This window comes from Streptopelia decaocto (assembly GCF_964273445.1).
Source record: "Streptopelia decaocto genome assembly, chromosome: 3".
NCBI classification, from domain to species: domain Eukaryota; kingdom Metazoa; phylum Chordata; class Aves; order Columbiformes; family Columbidae; genus Streptopelia; species Streptopelia decaocto.
In genome coordinates, this window is record NC_138656.1 from 74,321,414 (window position 1) to 74,337,105 (window position 15,692).

Genomic DNA, 15,692 nt, shown 5'->3' on the forward strand with positions numbered 1-15,692 from the left:
TACCACAGTAAGTGCAAGAATGGATGTGGCTCAGGAAATGAATCAAGGAACTTGTCACCATTACAGGATGAGGTGCCTTGGTAGCTCCTCTTAAGTGCATCCCTCCAGCAATTTTCATTAATTTGGGCTTTCTGCACAGAAACACGCCATTGCATTCTGTCATTTTCAGAGTGTGTTTATGAACTGAAACCCCCTATTTAGCAAAAGTTTGTTTTGTGACACTCACTAACTAGAGTCAATGGCAGCTCCTTCAAAGCAAAGCTTTTTCCTCTCAGGGAAAGGCAGCACAGAAAGCAAGGATTTGACACCAGAACCTTGACATTACTGTTATCTTTCCAGTTTTCGCAGGTTCTCTCCATTCTAGTTTTTCCCCTCTCCAGTTTGGGAGAGGCCACTTACAGGACACCACAGGCATGTTCAGCAGTTGTTGACTCCAGAGTCAAACCCTCTTCTTTGGGACAGTAGCTTTTACAGTGTTGGTGCCCATTTTGACTTTTTTTAGGCATAAGAACAATAAATGACATTGTCACTGGAAACAGCAGCTTCTGCCCTGGAACTTCAAGAGTTACTTGTGCTTTCCTGGACTGCACTTCATCTTTCTTTGTAATAGAATTGTTTTCTATTTGCACCCTCTTTTATAGTGTCCTCCACGGTAACTCTTTTTAATCATGTGGAATAATGCAAACAAAATGAAGTGACCTGTATTTTGTATTTGTAAAGATAAGAAATCTAACACCTCATTTTTCAAATGAATGCAGTGAATGGGACTGTTTTCTCATCAGAACTCTGCCCGATTTGGTGCAAAAGAGCCTGGAAGCTATAGGAGGAATGGATGTGACTATAAAGACAGAAGAGATCATATTCTTGCTGAAGGATTTGTGGAACTGAGGAAGTCACTTAAATCCAATTTCTGAAGATGGACAGTGAATTTTCCGTTCTCTGAATTCACAAAAGCTTTGGGTACATGTAGCTGCAAAGAGGCAACAATGATGGCTGTGCTCAGAACAAATGAAAGACAACATGATGTACAGTAGACCACACTGTGGAATTGCAGGACCGTGAAGTCTTCAGCTGGACACTCAGAATTAGTTGTCACTTTTGACGTTAAGTGTTTGGTTGAAAGCTCAGCTCACAATGAGGTTGCTCATAAACTCCTCAGCTGTGTCACAGCAGAGCATGACAGGATAAACCTACAACGAAAGGCAAAGCATGCAGTAAATCAGGCCTGCTGGTGCTACGTCCCAAACAGCTTTGGGAAAAGACAAAAAATAATGCAGATACACTGCAGTTATCACAGAATCACAGAATGTTAGGGATTGGAAGGGACCTCAAAATATTATCCAGTCCAATCCCCCTGCTGGGGCAGGAACACCTAGATGAGGTTACACAGAAACGTGTCCAGATGGGTTTTGAATGTCTCCAGAGAAGGAGACTCCACAACCCCCCTGGGCAGCCTGTTCCAGTGCTCTGTCACCCTCACTGAGAAGAAGTTTCTTCCATATTTAAGTAGAACCTCTTGTGTTCCCATTTATACCCATTACCCCTTGTCCCATCATTGGTTGTCACCAAGAGCCTGGCTCCATCCTCCTGACACTCACCCTTTACATATTTATAAACATTAATGAGGTCATCCCCCCTTCTCCTCTTCTCCAAGCTAAAGAGCCCCAGCTCCCTCAGCCTTTCCTCATACAAGAGGTGCTCCACTCCCTTAATTATCTTTGTGGCTCTGTGTTGGACTCTCAATTATGAAAACAAGAAAACATGACTGCGTAGCTGCAGGCTACACGCTGAATACTTTATGTGGGAACCTGAACTTTCCTCCTCGTTGGCCTCGGTATGCAACAATGGGAGCAGGCAGAGCACATCCCATCCAGCTGGGCCACCGCCATGGCCAGGCCGCACACGCCGCTCCGGGAGGCGACAAGCGCAGAGTGAGGAAGAGACGGGGTAGTCCCTTACCCAGAGCGAGAGCTAAAAGTGAAGAAAAAGGGAAGATACACCCCGTACGCAGCAGAGCCTCCCCCCCCAGGAGCTGCCCTGCCCTGCCCTGCCCTGCCCTCCCCAGCGCCCGTCAGCTCCTCACCGTTACCCGCCCCACGGCCGCTGCCGTCAGGCGAGGAAGCCGGCTGAGAGAGAGAGAAGGCAGAGCCTTGCCGCCCTCGCTTTACGGCCCGACGTGTTTTACGACGCTCAAGATGGCTGCCCCCAGCGCACCATGAGCCCGCTCCGGCCGCCGCCGCGCCGCCGGGGGGGACGCGGGCAGGCAGCGCAGGCCGCCGCGGGGTCCCGCCGCCCGGGCCTGACTGCGGGGCTTGGGGGGCTCCTCCAGCCGCAGCGAGCGAGGAGGGGGACTCGTCCGCGGCCGCCTAGTCCGCGGGGCGAGTAACGGGAGACAGGAGCCGGCGTCGGGCACTCCCCGGGGCAGCGTTGGAGGGATGTGGGGTTCCCTGCTGCGACGCGGGGCCCGCGGCGCCGGCGGCCTGCGGGGTGTGGCGTCGGGTGGCCCGCCATGGAGCCAGGTGGTGTCGGAGGCCGAGAAGATCGTGGGGTATCCGACGTCCTTCATGAGCCTACGGTGCCTGCTGAGCGACGAACTCAGCAACATCGCCATGCAGGTCCGCAAGCTGGTGGGCACCAAGCACCCGCTGCTCGACACTGCCCGGTAAGCGCCTGCACCGCCGGGAACCTGCTCGGACCGCCGGGGGAAGCCGGGCTGCGGGGCCCGGGGGTGCTGGGGCCTCCGTCCCGGGCTCTGTGGCGGAATCCACCAGTAGCCCTCAGAGGGCTTTGTCAGATCCTGCGGGAACGTTTTGGGCTCTGTTGTCAGGAATTGGGGCTCAGGTCGGTGGTTGCCATCGCTTCATGGTCTCTTGGGTGGATGGGCGCCTCAGGTGCCCAGGTGGCCGTGGAGGTGCCACGAGTGGGGTGTCCCTCGGGACACCTTGAGCCCTGGGGTTTGCGTGGGTGATTAACTCTTTGCCTCGGGATCTGTGTGGCCTTGCCCCAACAGGTGTTCTCTTTGGTCATACTCTGCGTTCATCTTAGTGCCACGTGCGACAAATGAATTTCACCACGCAATGAGCCAAAATATCCCTTGATAATGGAAGTATGGCTGTCTTCCTAACAGTTACATGCTTTTTTGATATTAAGGACTATATTAGGAGGAAACCAGTGGAAAAAACAGAGGAACTAATAAAAGCTCAAAATGACACTGCTCCGAACTGTGTATTTTGTTACTAAGAGCTTTAGAAAACGTGGTCTGTTTTGGAATATTCAGCTGGGAGCTGTGAGTTTTTGTATATTGTTGAGATTTTTAGAGTTTCTAGGCTGATTATCCACTCCTGCATTTTTAAGGCAAACTGATGGAAGACTTGCATTCCTGCCAATAAGCAGAAGTTGAGATTGTTGGACAGTGTTTTCTTTGACTGTAAACCAAGAATCGATTGGCAGTGATTTTTTTAAACCTTAAAATGTTTTAAAAATAGTGCAATTTTTCCAATGGCATTGGGTTGTGGATTGTTTTGTTTTGGTTGGGGGAGAGGGGCAGATTTGTTGGGTGTTTTTTGTTTGATAGAACTGTGTTTGCTGTAACTGCAAATGTAGTCATGTTAATAGAACCCGTTTAATATTTTTGAGCAGGTGTGAAACAAATTAGCATTTGTTCACAACAAATGTTCCGCTTTTCTTTTAAAGAATAAAAATTGTAGCTGTGTGTTGTGGACCTTGGCAACTTCACAATTATGGTGTAATGATATAAAAACAAGTTTTGTTTTTCAAGCACTGTGTCTCCGAATCTAGTTGTCTTTAGTGAACAATAGGAGTACACAGGGCAAACATAGCTTTTTAAAGAAACATTATTTTGGGGGAAGAAGATTTAGATGTTGACTTTAAGTGGACTTTTCTGGAAGAAACAAATCAACCTGTTAGTAAAAATGTAAAATGCCTGAGTTTAGAAAATGCTGGTGGAGGGGATTTTGTTGAATTGTTTATAAGTGCAAGTTCTGATATTATTATAAGCTCAACAAAGATTTTTATTTTTATTTTTTAAGAGGAGGGACAAGGAAAAAAAATGTTTTTCTGCCTTTGGATCCAATTTTAAGGTCATTTGATGGAACACGGGGAATAGGAGGACCAAAGCACAAGTATTTTGGCTGTTAAGCTTCCATTGCAGTTGTAGAAGTATCATAGAGACATGCAGTGCTAAAGTGGGGCTTCAGTGTTAGCTTTAGAGAGTCTGTTCAATGTGTGGTAGTTGCTGGTTTATTTGTGAAATAAGTTTAAATACAGTGTTTTGGGGTGTGGTTGGAGGTTTCATGGTGGAGCTGTGATGTGTGAGTTTTTTTGTTGGTTTAGGTGACTGCTTCGGGCTGAATTCTGTGAGCCTGTGGCGTGTGGAACACCAGTAGGACTATAATCATGCACAGGGTCAGCAGGCTTGAATCCATTCATTTTTTAAAATTAACATATGTTTCAGAGTACACTACTAACCTGATGTGTTGTGCTGGAAACAAAAGTCAGTATTTACTCACATAAAACTGAAACTGCCCTTATTTTGAATATTCTTATTTGGCTTCACTGCTATTTGCAAGGGCTTCCTTGCAGATGTGTTTCCAATGGCCTTGACCTTTCTATTAGAGGAAGAGTTAAATTCCTGCTGACAAGTTTTAGTACACCTGTAGCAGTGCACAAATTGTACCTTACCTTGTCTTAGGGTATGATTTTGCAGTAAGGTGAATTTTGACCTTGCTCTTTAACAGTAATCTTAATAATCTCTTTCTGAAATTTGACTATTGTATGTTTGACTGTAAATATGATTGATTTAAGTTAAGGGTCTTTGACTTACCATAGCTGTTCAGGAAACAGGTCTTGATTTTTCAATGCTAGATACATGGTTTAAATCTCTGCCTTGTTACTCATCCTTACAAAGTAACTTTGGTTTCCTGGTGTGCATTCTGGCAAATGTTTTGAAGCGTGGGAATCTAAAATATATTCTTTGGTGATTTCTTGAAGAAAAGAACTTAAATGATTGATGTGTTCTGCAACTCTAATGTTTCAAACTGTGAGTGCATAAATACTGTATACATATATTAAGTATTTCAACACTTGAGGAGATTTTTCTGGGAACATCTGAAAAATCTGTGCAGTAAAGTGAATTAATTGCCTGTGCTGTTTCTTAAGTTTCTACTAATTTGTTTTCGAGGTTATAAGTGGTGACAATCAAATTATGATTGCTTGCTCTAAGTGATACTCGTTTTCTGTAACCTTCTTTGACTGGTGGCATTTTGTCATGGGTGTTTTTGTGTCTACCCTCCCTCCCTGTCTGAATGCTTTGCTGGCCTTTGAAGTGTTCCTCAGACCATGAGGGGTTTCTCAAGCACTGGTAGAAAACCCTCTGCTTTGTCTGTGCAGAGTAGGTTCTGTGCTGAGACAGCATAAGATGTAATTACCACCACACTGGAAGCCTTCTGTGTAACAGGAGTACTGGTGAGCATTTTTAACCTTTTGCTGAGCTTTGGGTCAGTAGGCTGTTGGGTCACAAGGCTGAGAGCCTTAAAGAAGGCACCTTAAAGATGATTGTCCACGTGAGCCAGGACATGTGGAGGAACAGCTGTTGGGGCAGTGTAGGTTTCTCTGATGATCCCGTACATTTCTTCCTCTTGTTTGGATGCGGATGTGGCAGCTCTGGGGTGTAAGTGGCTGCCATGAATCAGGGCTGCAGCAGGTGCTCCTTGCACTGGGGTCACCCATCATCCCCTCATCCCAAGCCTGTGCCTGGCCAGCAGCTTTAAATCCGTAAACTATTGCTGACTCTGCTCTTGTGAGGGGATTTGGGAGTTCTGTAACCCTTGTGGTAAAGTTCAGTTTATCTTTTTTTTTTTTAAGTTTTTGGTTTCTTAAAAGTCAGCTGCATGAAGTGAAGATCCTCAGTACTAGCTTTGCCAGACTTGTTAGAAAGAGGGTGAAATTTGAGGCAAAGGTTACGTTTCATTTCAGAAAGGCTAATGTCTAGTGGTTAACAGATCATTGGAAGCCGGGGTATCTGGATTATATTCACAGCTGTGCTTTTGGCTCTCTGACTAGGGCAAGTCACTTAATTTTTCATACTTGGATTTACTTATCTGTAAAACAAATAATGTAGCATCTGTTTTCTGGGGCTGTTACACATCATTCATTGCAGTCTGTATCAATCACTGCGATCTTTGGATAGAAAACGCTGCATAAGCAAGATTAATAAAGAATACTTTAAACAAATGTTATCATTAAAATATTCACCTCTAATGGATACTCTGGAAATAAAATTGCAATCTGACTACTTCTGGATCTTTGTGTTTGTAGTCATGCGAATCACTGTATGGTTCTTCAGAGCTTTCCGTTTTCTTTCCGTATAATGTAATGTTTTCAGCAGATACTCAAAACTAACGTTTAAATTTTTTTACTCTTCAGGCTTTGTTGGACTAAAGGAAAACTTTTTCAATATGTGAATGTATGACCTCCTTTTCAGTTGGGACTCAAAACAAATCTCTAGTCTTCTCTCTTCTCTTTTCCCCTCCTTTTTAGGCTAACATACAGCCTTTTTAATATAGGAAAGAATCTGTAATTGGCACAGCGATCTACTTTTCTCAAGTACACAGTGTGAATAACGTTTTCTTGATTATTTAATCTCCCTTGAGAAGGGTATAGCTTGCTGCAGATTGTAAACAGTAAATGTTATGGCCAATGCATCACTTTTATAATATCACTAAATGAAATGGAACACTTCATACACGTAAAATTATTATGGGATACCATTTAGCTCTGGCCATTCTGTCATTAGCATGTGGGAGGAATGGTTATATTTTAGTTCTTTCAGAATTGTTTGTGGGTGATAAATGCTTGACTAGACTTAGTTATGGTTTTCCTGGGTTATTGCAGAAATAAAAAGCCTCAATAGACCTTTTTTTTTTTTTTTTTTTTTTTGGTTACAGCCTGTTCCCTGTAAATCTCTAGCCATTTGAAGCACCAAACATAAGATGCCATCCAGAGTAGGTTCAAGATAACATGTTTTTTGGTTAAAATGTCTGATAACATTTGTTTCCTGATAGTTCTGTTTCTCCATCAGCTTGAAATGGCTCACTTCAATAACACGTATCTTGTAACTTCAGATGTGGCGTGCATTTGTCCTCCTGTGTGGGTGACTGATTTCAGCGTAGACCTAGGGATTTGTTCCAAGTTAGTGTTGATGGAATTGTTACGGCTGATTTATATTTTGTCTTAACAGAATGATGACCTTAAAACTATCTTTTTTTAAAAAATAATTGTAGGTGCCATGATTGACTATGAGTAGCTTTTTAGCAAGTTGTTTCAAATATTAATTAATTATTTTTTTTCTCGGCTAGAAAAATGGAAGTGTCTGTTATTTACTTGGCAGTGGCTAATGAGTTAACTTTCTCTGAAAACAGCCAGCAGCTGGATACTCAAAGTGACAAGCAGAGGGTCTGGTCAATGTACAGCTTCTAAAGCTAAAACTTACTACAGTCTTTTAAGTTTTACTGAATTTCTCAGTCTGTATCAGACCTTGCAGGTGTAAAGACCCTCTCTTGCTGTTGCAGGATCAGAGGTTAAAACACATTTGCATTCGCTAATTTTTATTTTTTTTTTCAGCCTGCTGTAATACTTTGTAAAAAATATTTTTTGTGGTAGAGATGTGATTTTTATAACCGTGCTCAGAATATCTGTCAGGTTAGCAATGAGGTAGCAGTTGTGTAATTTCCTATGTTTACTGCAGGGATCTTTTGGACTTGTGGAAGCACAGACCTCCAAAGCTGGCATGCAGGGCACCTCTGCAGAAAGAATCATAGAATATCCCGAGTTGGAAGGGACACACAAGGGTCAACGAGTCCAACTTGTGTCCCTGCATATGACAACCCCACAGTTCACACCATGTGTATGAGGGCCTTGTCCAGTCTCTTCTTGAACACTGTCTGGCTTGGGCTGAAGCCTTAGTAGTGATGTCAGAAAGGTAGAAATATTTTTCCTGCTTGATACGTTTGATACTATTTGGAAAATTATTGAAATACTGGTGGTTATAGCAAGTTTGCCTTTGTCCAGGAGGACTGTTTTCCAAAGCGTTCTGAATAGCTGATGGAAACAGAGGTGCTCTCAGGAGAGCCCCGTTGAAGCAATGGAATTAAATTATTGCTTTGACTCACCCCATGGAGAAACTTTTCTCTTGCAAAAAAGGCTGTTCTCTCTTAGCTAAATTAGGTTTTGTGAATATCTTTCAGTCTGTTTTGATAGACTTGAGTAGTAACTTCAAATACCTTCACCATGTTATGTGTCTTATACATGTTGGTACTCCCCAGGGTTTCTGTTACCATACTCACCATCAAGTAAACCATTCTTAGACACCAAAAATAAGTTTCTTTTGTATTTTGGCCGAATTAACTCACAAAGAGCAGAAGAGTTAACTCTGAAAGGTAAAAAAATACATGGAGGAAATTAAACTCTTGTAGGTTCATATATGGTCTGAAACTTCCTTCTGTATCCGATTCCTTCCACGTTCTTCCTTGTACCTGTACCTGTGGCCTTCCTGTACCTGTAGTTTTCTATTAGCCACTACTTAATATTGTCTTGTACAGTTAAAGTAAAGCATATTAGCCAGTCCTCTGTGTGTATTAAAAAAAAAAATTGGGAAGCTAAGCTAAAAAAATTCTGACATATGTACAGTAGTATCCTGAGCAAGGTAAGTTGACTGTATTATGGTGATGAAGACACCCTGAAGGAGTAAAAATGTGTTTACTCAAGTTTGGTGCTTTTATTGTCTGGTGGTTTTGTTGTTGTTGTTTGTTGGTTTTGTTTGGTTTTTACTTCTTGAGCTAGGGTTTACTAATACAGTAAAGACAGTCATGGTCACGATCACGGGTATACTACAAATACTGGGAGAAGCTGAACTGATGAATAAGCAGCTAGTTTTCAGCTGTAGTCATGCTGAGTTCTTGTCCTGTCATTCACGTATAGTATTTGTCTGGAAGAATTTATGCAGAAGATGTTTAATTGTATTATACAGTACCAGTTTTGCTGAATATTTCACCACCATAAGCAAAGTAGGATCGAGTAGCAAATCTGCAATATGGATGTGCAAAAGCTAGGCTGCAGGTTACGTTCTCTTGCATTTGAATAATTGTTTTTTTGCAGTAATTCTCACTTAAATATCCACGTTAAATCCAGATTTCTGTGCTTATGAGGATGTTTCAGGATGTAGGGCAGTCTTAGTAAATGAAGTGTATTCAGTAGGCGATGATGCTGTTTGGGATTTTCTGACAGAATTATTTACAATTTACTGACCTCACTGATAATTTTTAGTGTGTTTTATAGGGAATGTAAGTCTGAAAATTTCAGCTGAATTTCATGTACAGGTTTCATTAGATTAAAGACCTTGTGATTTCTTAAGCTTGGGTTTCAAGCATGTAAAAAAGAAACCGAATGTATAATGAACAGATCCAAGGGCCAGTCAGTCTTAAAAGGATGTAGAATGCCACACATAGAGCAAACTTAGTTTTAGTTTAAGCACATAGTAGCCTAAACATCTTTTAATAATAAAGGTAGTTGTTAAAGTTCACATCTGTTTTGTTCTGCTTTCAAGTACAGTTGATTCCTAGCACATGTGAATATTGAATATCAGTTTTAATGTACCAGTGAACGAGTGTTATGTCAATGTTTGCTCTACATAGGAGAAGAGTACTGAATAAGTGGAAGTAGTTTCAAAATATTTATTTCTGTAACCCAAAAGAGGGTTACTCAATATGCCTTTATATGAGGCACAAATGAGAACCCGTGTCATAGAACAGTTAAAATTGATATTTGGGTCACTGTAAATGGTTTTCACTTAATCTTCTATTTGGCTATGATAAATTAACTTCCTTGCCTTACAAAAATTCAGGGAAAAAGTACTTCTCCTAGGGCTTTTACTCTTTCTGATGTCTATACTTTGTAGCTTGCAAAAAGTGTTCTCCCCTATCTGAGGAATTTCCCCCCTCCACTGCATTTTTTGTTGATGCTGCCTCCCAGTTGACTTCTCTCCTTGTTTTGGAGACCCTGGCAGTGGTGGGAGACCCTATTAACAAGTCACTGTGAGCATTTTCAGATCTCCTCCAAAAACTGTGAGTAACACTGTGTTGTCTGCGGCACTTTGTAAATCTATTCAGGAAAATTCAAAGTTCACAAAGGATGAACCTATGCTCGGGAATTAGATGTTTTTGTACTTACCCTATTGCTTTCTCCTAGGGGTGGCAGACCATGGCCTTAAATTATTAATATCTTTCTTTTGCCCCACATCTGAGTGTCTTAGTTTCCCTCAGGATATGCAGACTGCAGTGCTTGCCCTAAAGGAACTACTGCTGGAGACAAACCTGACAGACTATAAAGGAACACTATGAATTTAAAAATAGGATCTATTACAAAAATTAAGGTGAAAATCTGTAGCAGCTGCTTTGCTGTCCTTGAATCGTCCCTGCCAATTCTCTAGCATTGACAATCACTTTAGCTTAATTTTTTTTCTTCTCTCTTCCTGTGTGAAAGATTCATTTAAGGTAAGAAAAAATGATCATATAGGAAATCTGGTGAGACTCATTATACATGAGCTTTTATCAAACACATGCTGTGAGCTAGCTAGATTTTACTTATAATGGTAGATAGGGCTTAGAAATTTGCCTTAATACCTTACTGTACTGAGGAACTCCAGGACCTGTTCAGTGTGCTGGAGGTTCTTCAGGTGAGCCACAGTCATCTTTTCTTCAATCCTCAGATGTTCCTAAAGGAGCAGCAGGGGGTCCAGCTTTTGCATTAATCTTTCTCATCTCTTTTGCGCTTAAATTACACGTGATGATTGTTCCCTTTTTGCTTTTTCATTCCTCCAGTTCCTTTCTTCAAAATAGCACTATTTGGTTCTTCTCTGCAGCTTGTGTTCCATTTTGGGGAAAAACAGGGAATGGCCGACAGGTAATCTTCTGTTTCTTAATAGAATGAAAGTGTATAGTAAACATCTAGTTTGTTTTGTTCCCCTTTTCTTCCTCCTAGCTAGAGTTAGAAGTCACACTTGGGAACTACTGATTCAGCTTTATTTTTCTAGTTAAAAAACATGAACAAGCAAACCTGATAGCCTCCAATTTGTTTTAAAAAGTACTCCCTTTCGAAGGAGCTTTCTTTGAGATCAAGTAGATTTTTCATTTTTTTATTTGTTACTTAGTCCTATAAACATGGATTGGCTTGATAGCTGCCATTAAGTATGCTCAGCATTAATTCATTTCATTGAATTTGAAGTCTTTAAAAAAAAGTCATTCCTCCTGACAGCTTCCATTATTTTTTTTTCTAGATCTTCACATTTATGGTGCAAACTTCCTGGAATTACAGCTTTTTCATTAATTGCCTGTTTGGCACACCCCACAAAATAATCATAATCAAAGGGTTAATACATCTATATGCTGTTACTGGTCCTTGAAAGAGCTTATATGTTGCATCTTAAAAAAAAATTTATCAATTTCAAGCATGAAGCAGATCTGGGTCTGTAAAAGGATGTGCTTGTGTAAACCCATCCTGCAAACATATAGTCCCGATTAAGGCAATTTGAGGGTAATGGTCTGTGCCAACACGCTTTGTGTGTGGTTGTCATCTGAATGATTAGCCAGTGGCAGAAGCACCATAATTAGCTGATTTGGTAAGACTGCTTTTAATCAAACTTAACAGAAAGTTCAAGTTGTTAAGAGCTAAATGGAATACTTGTTAGGTCAAATATACAAGGCAAAGCTTTGTGATCACAAGTGGAAAATCATCTCCCTCACATGTCTGAACAGTGATTGTGCTAGCATGTAAGTTTGTTAGTGATTATTTTTTTCCCTAAAGATGCATCATGCTCATGTTAAATTAATGTTGAACTTTGAGGCTGAATATGATAGAACCATCTTGTTTTCATATTATGAAAATCCTTATATTTTCATAGTCTAGAAAATAAAGGTTCCTATGATACATCAGTGCAGCCTGTATGTGTGTTTCTTATACAGGGGAAAGTTTTTAACCAGTAAACTGTCTATGATTCCCAACTGCTTTTCATTTAAAGTGGCTTGTGAAGATGAAGGTGTACTGTGTGCATATTTTAAAAGGATTTCAGTGTGGTTAGTGCTACATTATGGAGTTCATATTTGGATAATTCTTTCAGAAGTTGACTTCTGCATGTTGATCTGTCTGGTATGACTGTTTCAGTAATGAAAAATTAATGTAGGAAAAACAGTTCTTCCCCATACTTGTTGCCTTGTGGAGGTGAAGCTGAGGTGTAAAGGGCTGAGAGATCAATTTGTCATCTGTTCTTGATCCCCAGTTGTTCAAGCCAGAAATACCGGGGAAGGTGTATACTCCATGTTTTATTGTCCACAGGAAGGATTTCTCACTTTCTGGTTGTTTCTAAGTTTAGATAGTATGGGAGTCATTGACAGGCTCTGCAAAAAATCAGATGTCATCTATCAGTAGGAGAAATAATGTGAAAAGACTGTTTACAGAAAGAAGGCTCAGAAGGCTTGAGGAAGCTGGAAGTATGGAGACCTTTATGGTAGTTGTTGGGGAAGCCATTCTTCCACATGTTTATTCAAGAAATGTAAGGCATTAAAGGAGCTTCTACTGTTAGAGTTTTTAGTATCTTTTACATGTCTTTTGTCCATAATATAACTTCATAAAACTGAAACAAATAGTCTTGCTGGTTAGAAAGTAGGAAATGAATCCATGTAATGACTATAATGTGTTGTAGCAACCAAGTTTTAAAATAGTCAGATTCCAAAATAATGTTATAAACATGACATCAGAGGAAAAAAAGAGTATTTTGTGTTATGTTATAGCAACAGAAACATAGGCTTGTTTTTTTGTTTGTGAATCACTTGGCAGAGTATTTCTGCCTGTGGATTTGGGGGGGCATGTTTCTGTCCTAACACATCATGCACCTTTAGGGATGGAGGGGAAAATATATTTTTTTTGGCCATCCTTGTTCCTGTGAAATTTTGGAAGAGCTGAAGCTTTGTTAGTTTTTCCTATTTTTAATTTTGTTTTCAAACAAAACACTAACCGAATGTTCACCTTCTCATTTGCTTTTCTGTTTTCAAGTCTTTCGGAGTTACCTTGAATACTTTGGATCTTTGACCTAGATCAGGTTGCTCAGAGCCCTGTCCAGCCTGGCCTTGAATGTCCCCAGGGATGGGGCATCTACCACCTCGCTGGGCAACTTGTGTCAGTGTTTCACCATCATCATTGTAAAAAATATCTTCCTCATGTCTAGCCTCAATCTCCCCTCTTTCAGTTTAAAACCTATTGTAAAGAATCAGCTTGTGACCACAGCACATGTCTAATAACTGTGAATGTGAATGTCTGGCAGCACAGCTCTATGTCGGAATCAAAGTGTGAACCCAGAAATGGTTTATGTCTTGCTGTACTTGCGCCGGTGTTATGCTTTATAAGATGGGTGCATGCAGTTGGCTCCTCTGAATGCGATTTCATTTTAGAGCTTTGATTTCTTAGTGTTGACAGACCTCATCCTCAATCCATTGTTCTTTCAGATATACAATCTTCTTAACAGTTACTTTGTCAAAAAAAAAAACCTTTCTCAGGTAACTGCTGAGAATTAAACATCATCCGTTGCAACCAGAAGCTGAGGTGTCTTCACAACTAGAATAGTTTCCCTCTTCTTCCCTCTTCTGTTTTAATTGGCAGGTGACTTACTGGTTAGAAATATCAAGTCGGGATTAATGTATTGTCCCTGGATGTACCACTGCTTCAGATTACCTTTTTGTGCGTGTTGGTATTAAATATTGAAAGCTGTTTTCACGTTCTCATGTGGTGAAGCTCTGTGTAAACAAGTCTTATTTACTGAGCAGTTTGGGAAGCATGAACCCACCAGTATGCCTTAGGGAGTCTGCTCTTTAAGCATTTGTCTTGATTTTTCTCTGGCTATGATAAAAGGAGAGGTAGACAAGGAGCCATAATAGTGAGTGTTATTGAGAGGAAGAAGCGTTGTCCTGAGAATGGGAAGAAAATCTGTTTAAGCTCACAAATAACTTAAATGCTCACCAGCTACTGTTGCTAGACCTCATGAAACATTTTTCGATCTGTTTTTCAATGGAATTTGAAAGCAATAGTCTCTGTTGTATGAAGTAGTATCTTTATGCTTTAAAGATTTGTCCCCCATATGTTAAATCTGTAGACAAATATAAGCTCTCCTTATAATTATTAGAAAAGCAAGAAAACACATTGTTGAAGAGTGAATACATATTAACACTTTAAATTTACATTGAATGAATGTTGGCATGCTATAGAATGTAATGCAAACATACAAAACCTGTGAATGGTGTTCCTAATTACTGAGAGTGTAACTGTACACGTCACATTTTAAAGACTTGACCAACCAAAAAAACCTCACTTTGGGAAATGGTGATGTTCAAATTTTGTTGTTTTTTTCTCCTTCTAAATATGTATTGTGCAGATGCTCAGACCTTACGTACGTTTAACCCTTGCCTTATCAGTAATTTGGAGATGTTTTTACATTTCTGTATCAAGAATGTGAAGCCCTTTCCTTCTTTGCCGAGTCCTAAATAAACCTTTCAGAGCTGATCTGGCTCTAGGAAGAGAGTTAGAAGAAGAAAGAGAGCTATCTCTTAGCCCTGAATTCCCCATTTATGATTTTTCTGAATTCACAAACCATTGAATATTTATTTCTTTTTACTAGTGAGACACAGAAGGCAGAAGTGTGCAGGCTGGTATGGCAAAAGTAAGTGTAACTCTGAGTAGCCTATTGTGCTTCCATACCCAATGTAGTTTTATTTCAAAATGGAATTTTGCATTAAATTACTTCAAAACATAATTATTTGTTGATGCAAATGATTTTAAATTCTTCATTCCCCTGTGAATGATGAATTATTCTTTCATGAGAGATCTAGATTATTTTAATTAAATACTTGGGGGTTTAAATCTTTAAATTTTAAATTAAGTTACAGGTGAGTTAAGCTCTTCCCTGAGGAGCTTTTACTATGTCAGCAGTGGAGAAGAAGAATATTTGCTGCATAATTCTCTAATGGGCTGTTGTATGCTGCTCCACTGAACAGACTGCTGTTTTGCTTTTGATTTCTGGTCTGTGTCCAGCATTTCAGGGAACAACTTGAACAATTAGTATATATCACCAGGAACATATTTTCCTGTCAGCTGTGAAAGAGAAAGATTAAGACCCATTGAATTATATTTCTTTGGGAAGGTGTGAGGACTGCAGAAATTTACCGTAGCTAAAGGAGGCGCCGATAACCGCGTATACAGAATTTTTTCACACAATGGACAAAATACAGAGACAGGTTTAGTGGTGTTAATTTCATATCCTGAATTCAGTAGGCGTTCCCCTTGTTTAAACGATTTATTGTATATGTATATAACTACATGCAGGTTTGAAAAGGTAACCTTGTCTGTTGCTTATGGGCTGTGGGGATTGAACCAATGCTTATTTTCCTGTTGTTGAGTATGATTACTTGTTGAAGATGGGATAAATTTAGGTCATATTTGGCATGTGTTTAAACTGAGCCTGAGACTGATTTATTAAAAAGAGAGAATAATAAACCTAAATTGGGTGTTTTCCCTTGTGTGGCTGTTGCTGCCAAGCTGCAATTTATTTTGCAATGTCTTAAGTTATGATAAAA

At 40.3% G+C, this 15,692-nt stretch overlaps 1 protein-coding gene across 4 annotated transcripts in view; it reads left to right on the forward strand.

The window, feature by feature from the left end:
* The first annotated feature begins 2,190 nt into the window (after positions 1–2,190).
* The window catches only part of PDSS2 (decaprenyl diphosphate synthase subunit 2), a 117,168-nt gene continuing 103,666 nt past the window's right edge, over positions 2,191–15,692 (forward strand). For all 4 annotated transcript variants that reach the window (XM_082049974.1, XM_082049977.1, XM_082049976.1 and 1 more), the window contains exon 1: positions 2,191–2,662. In XM_082049974.1, the coding sequence (XP_081906100.1) occupies positions 2,436–2,662 (227 nt within the window). In that variant the 5' untranslated portion in view covers positions 2,191–2,435. The remainder of the gene's footprint in view (positions 2,663–15,692) is intronic.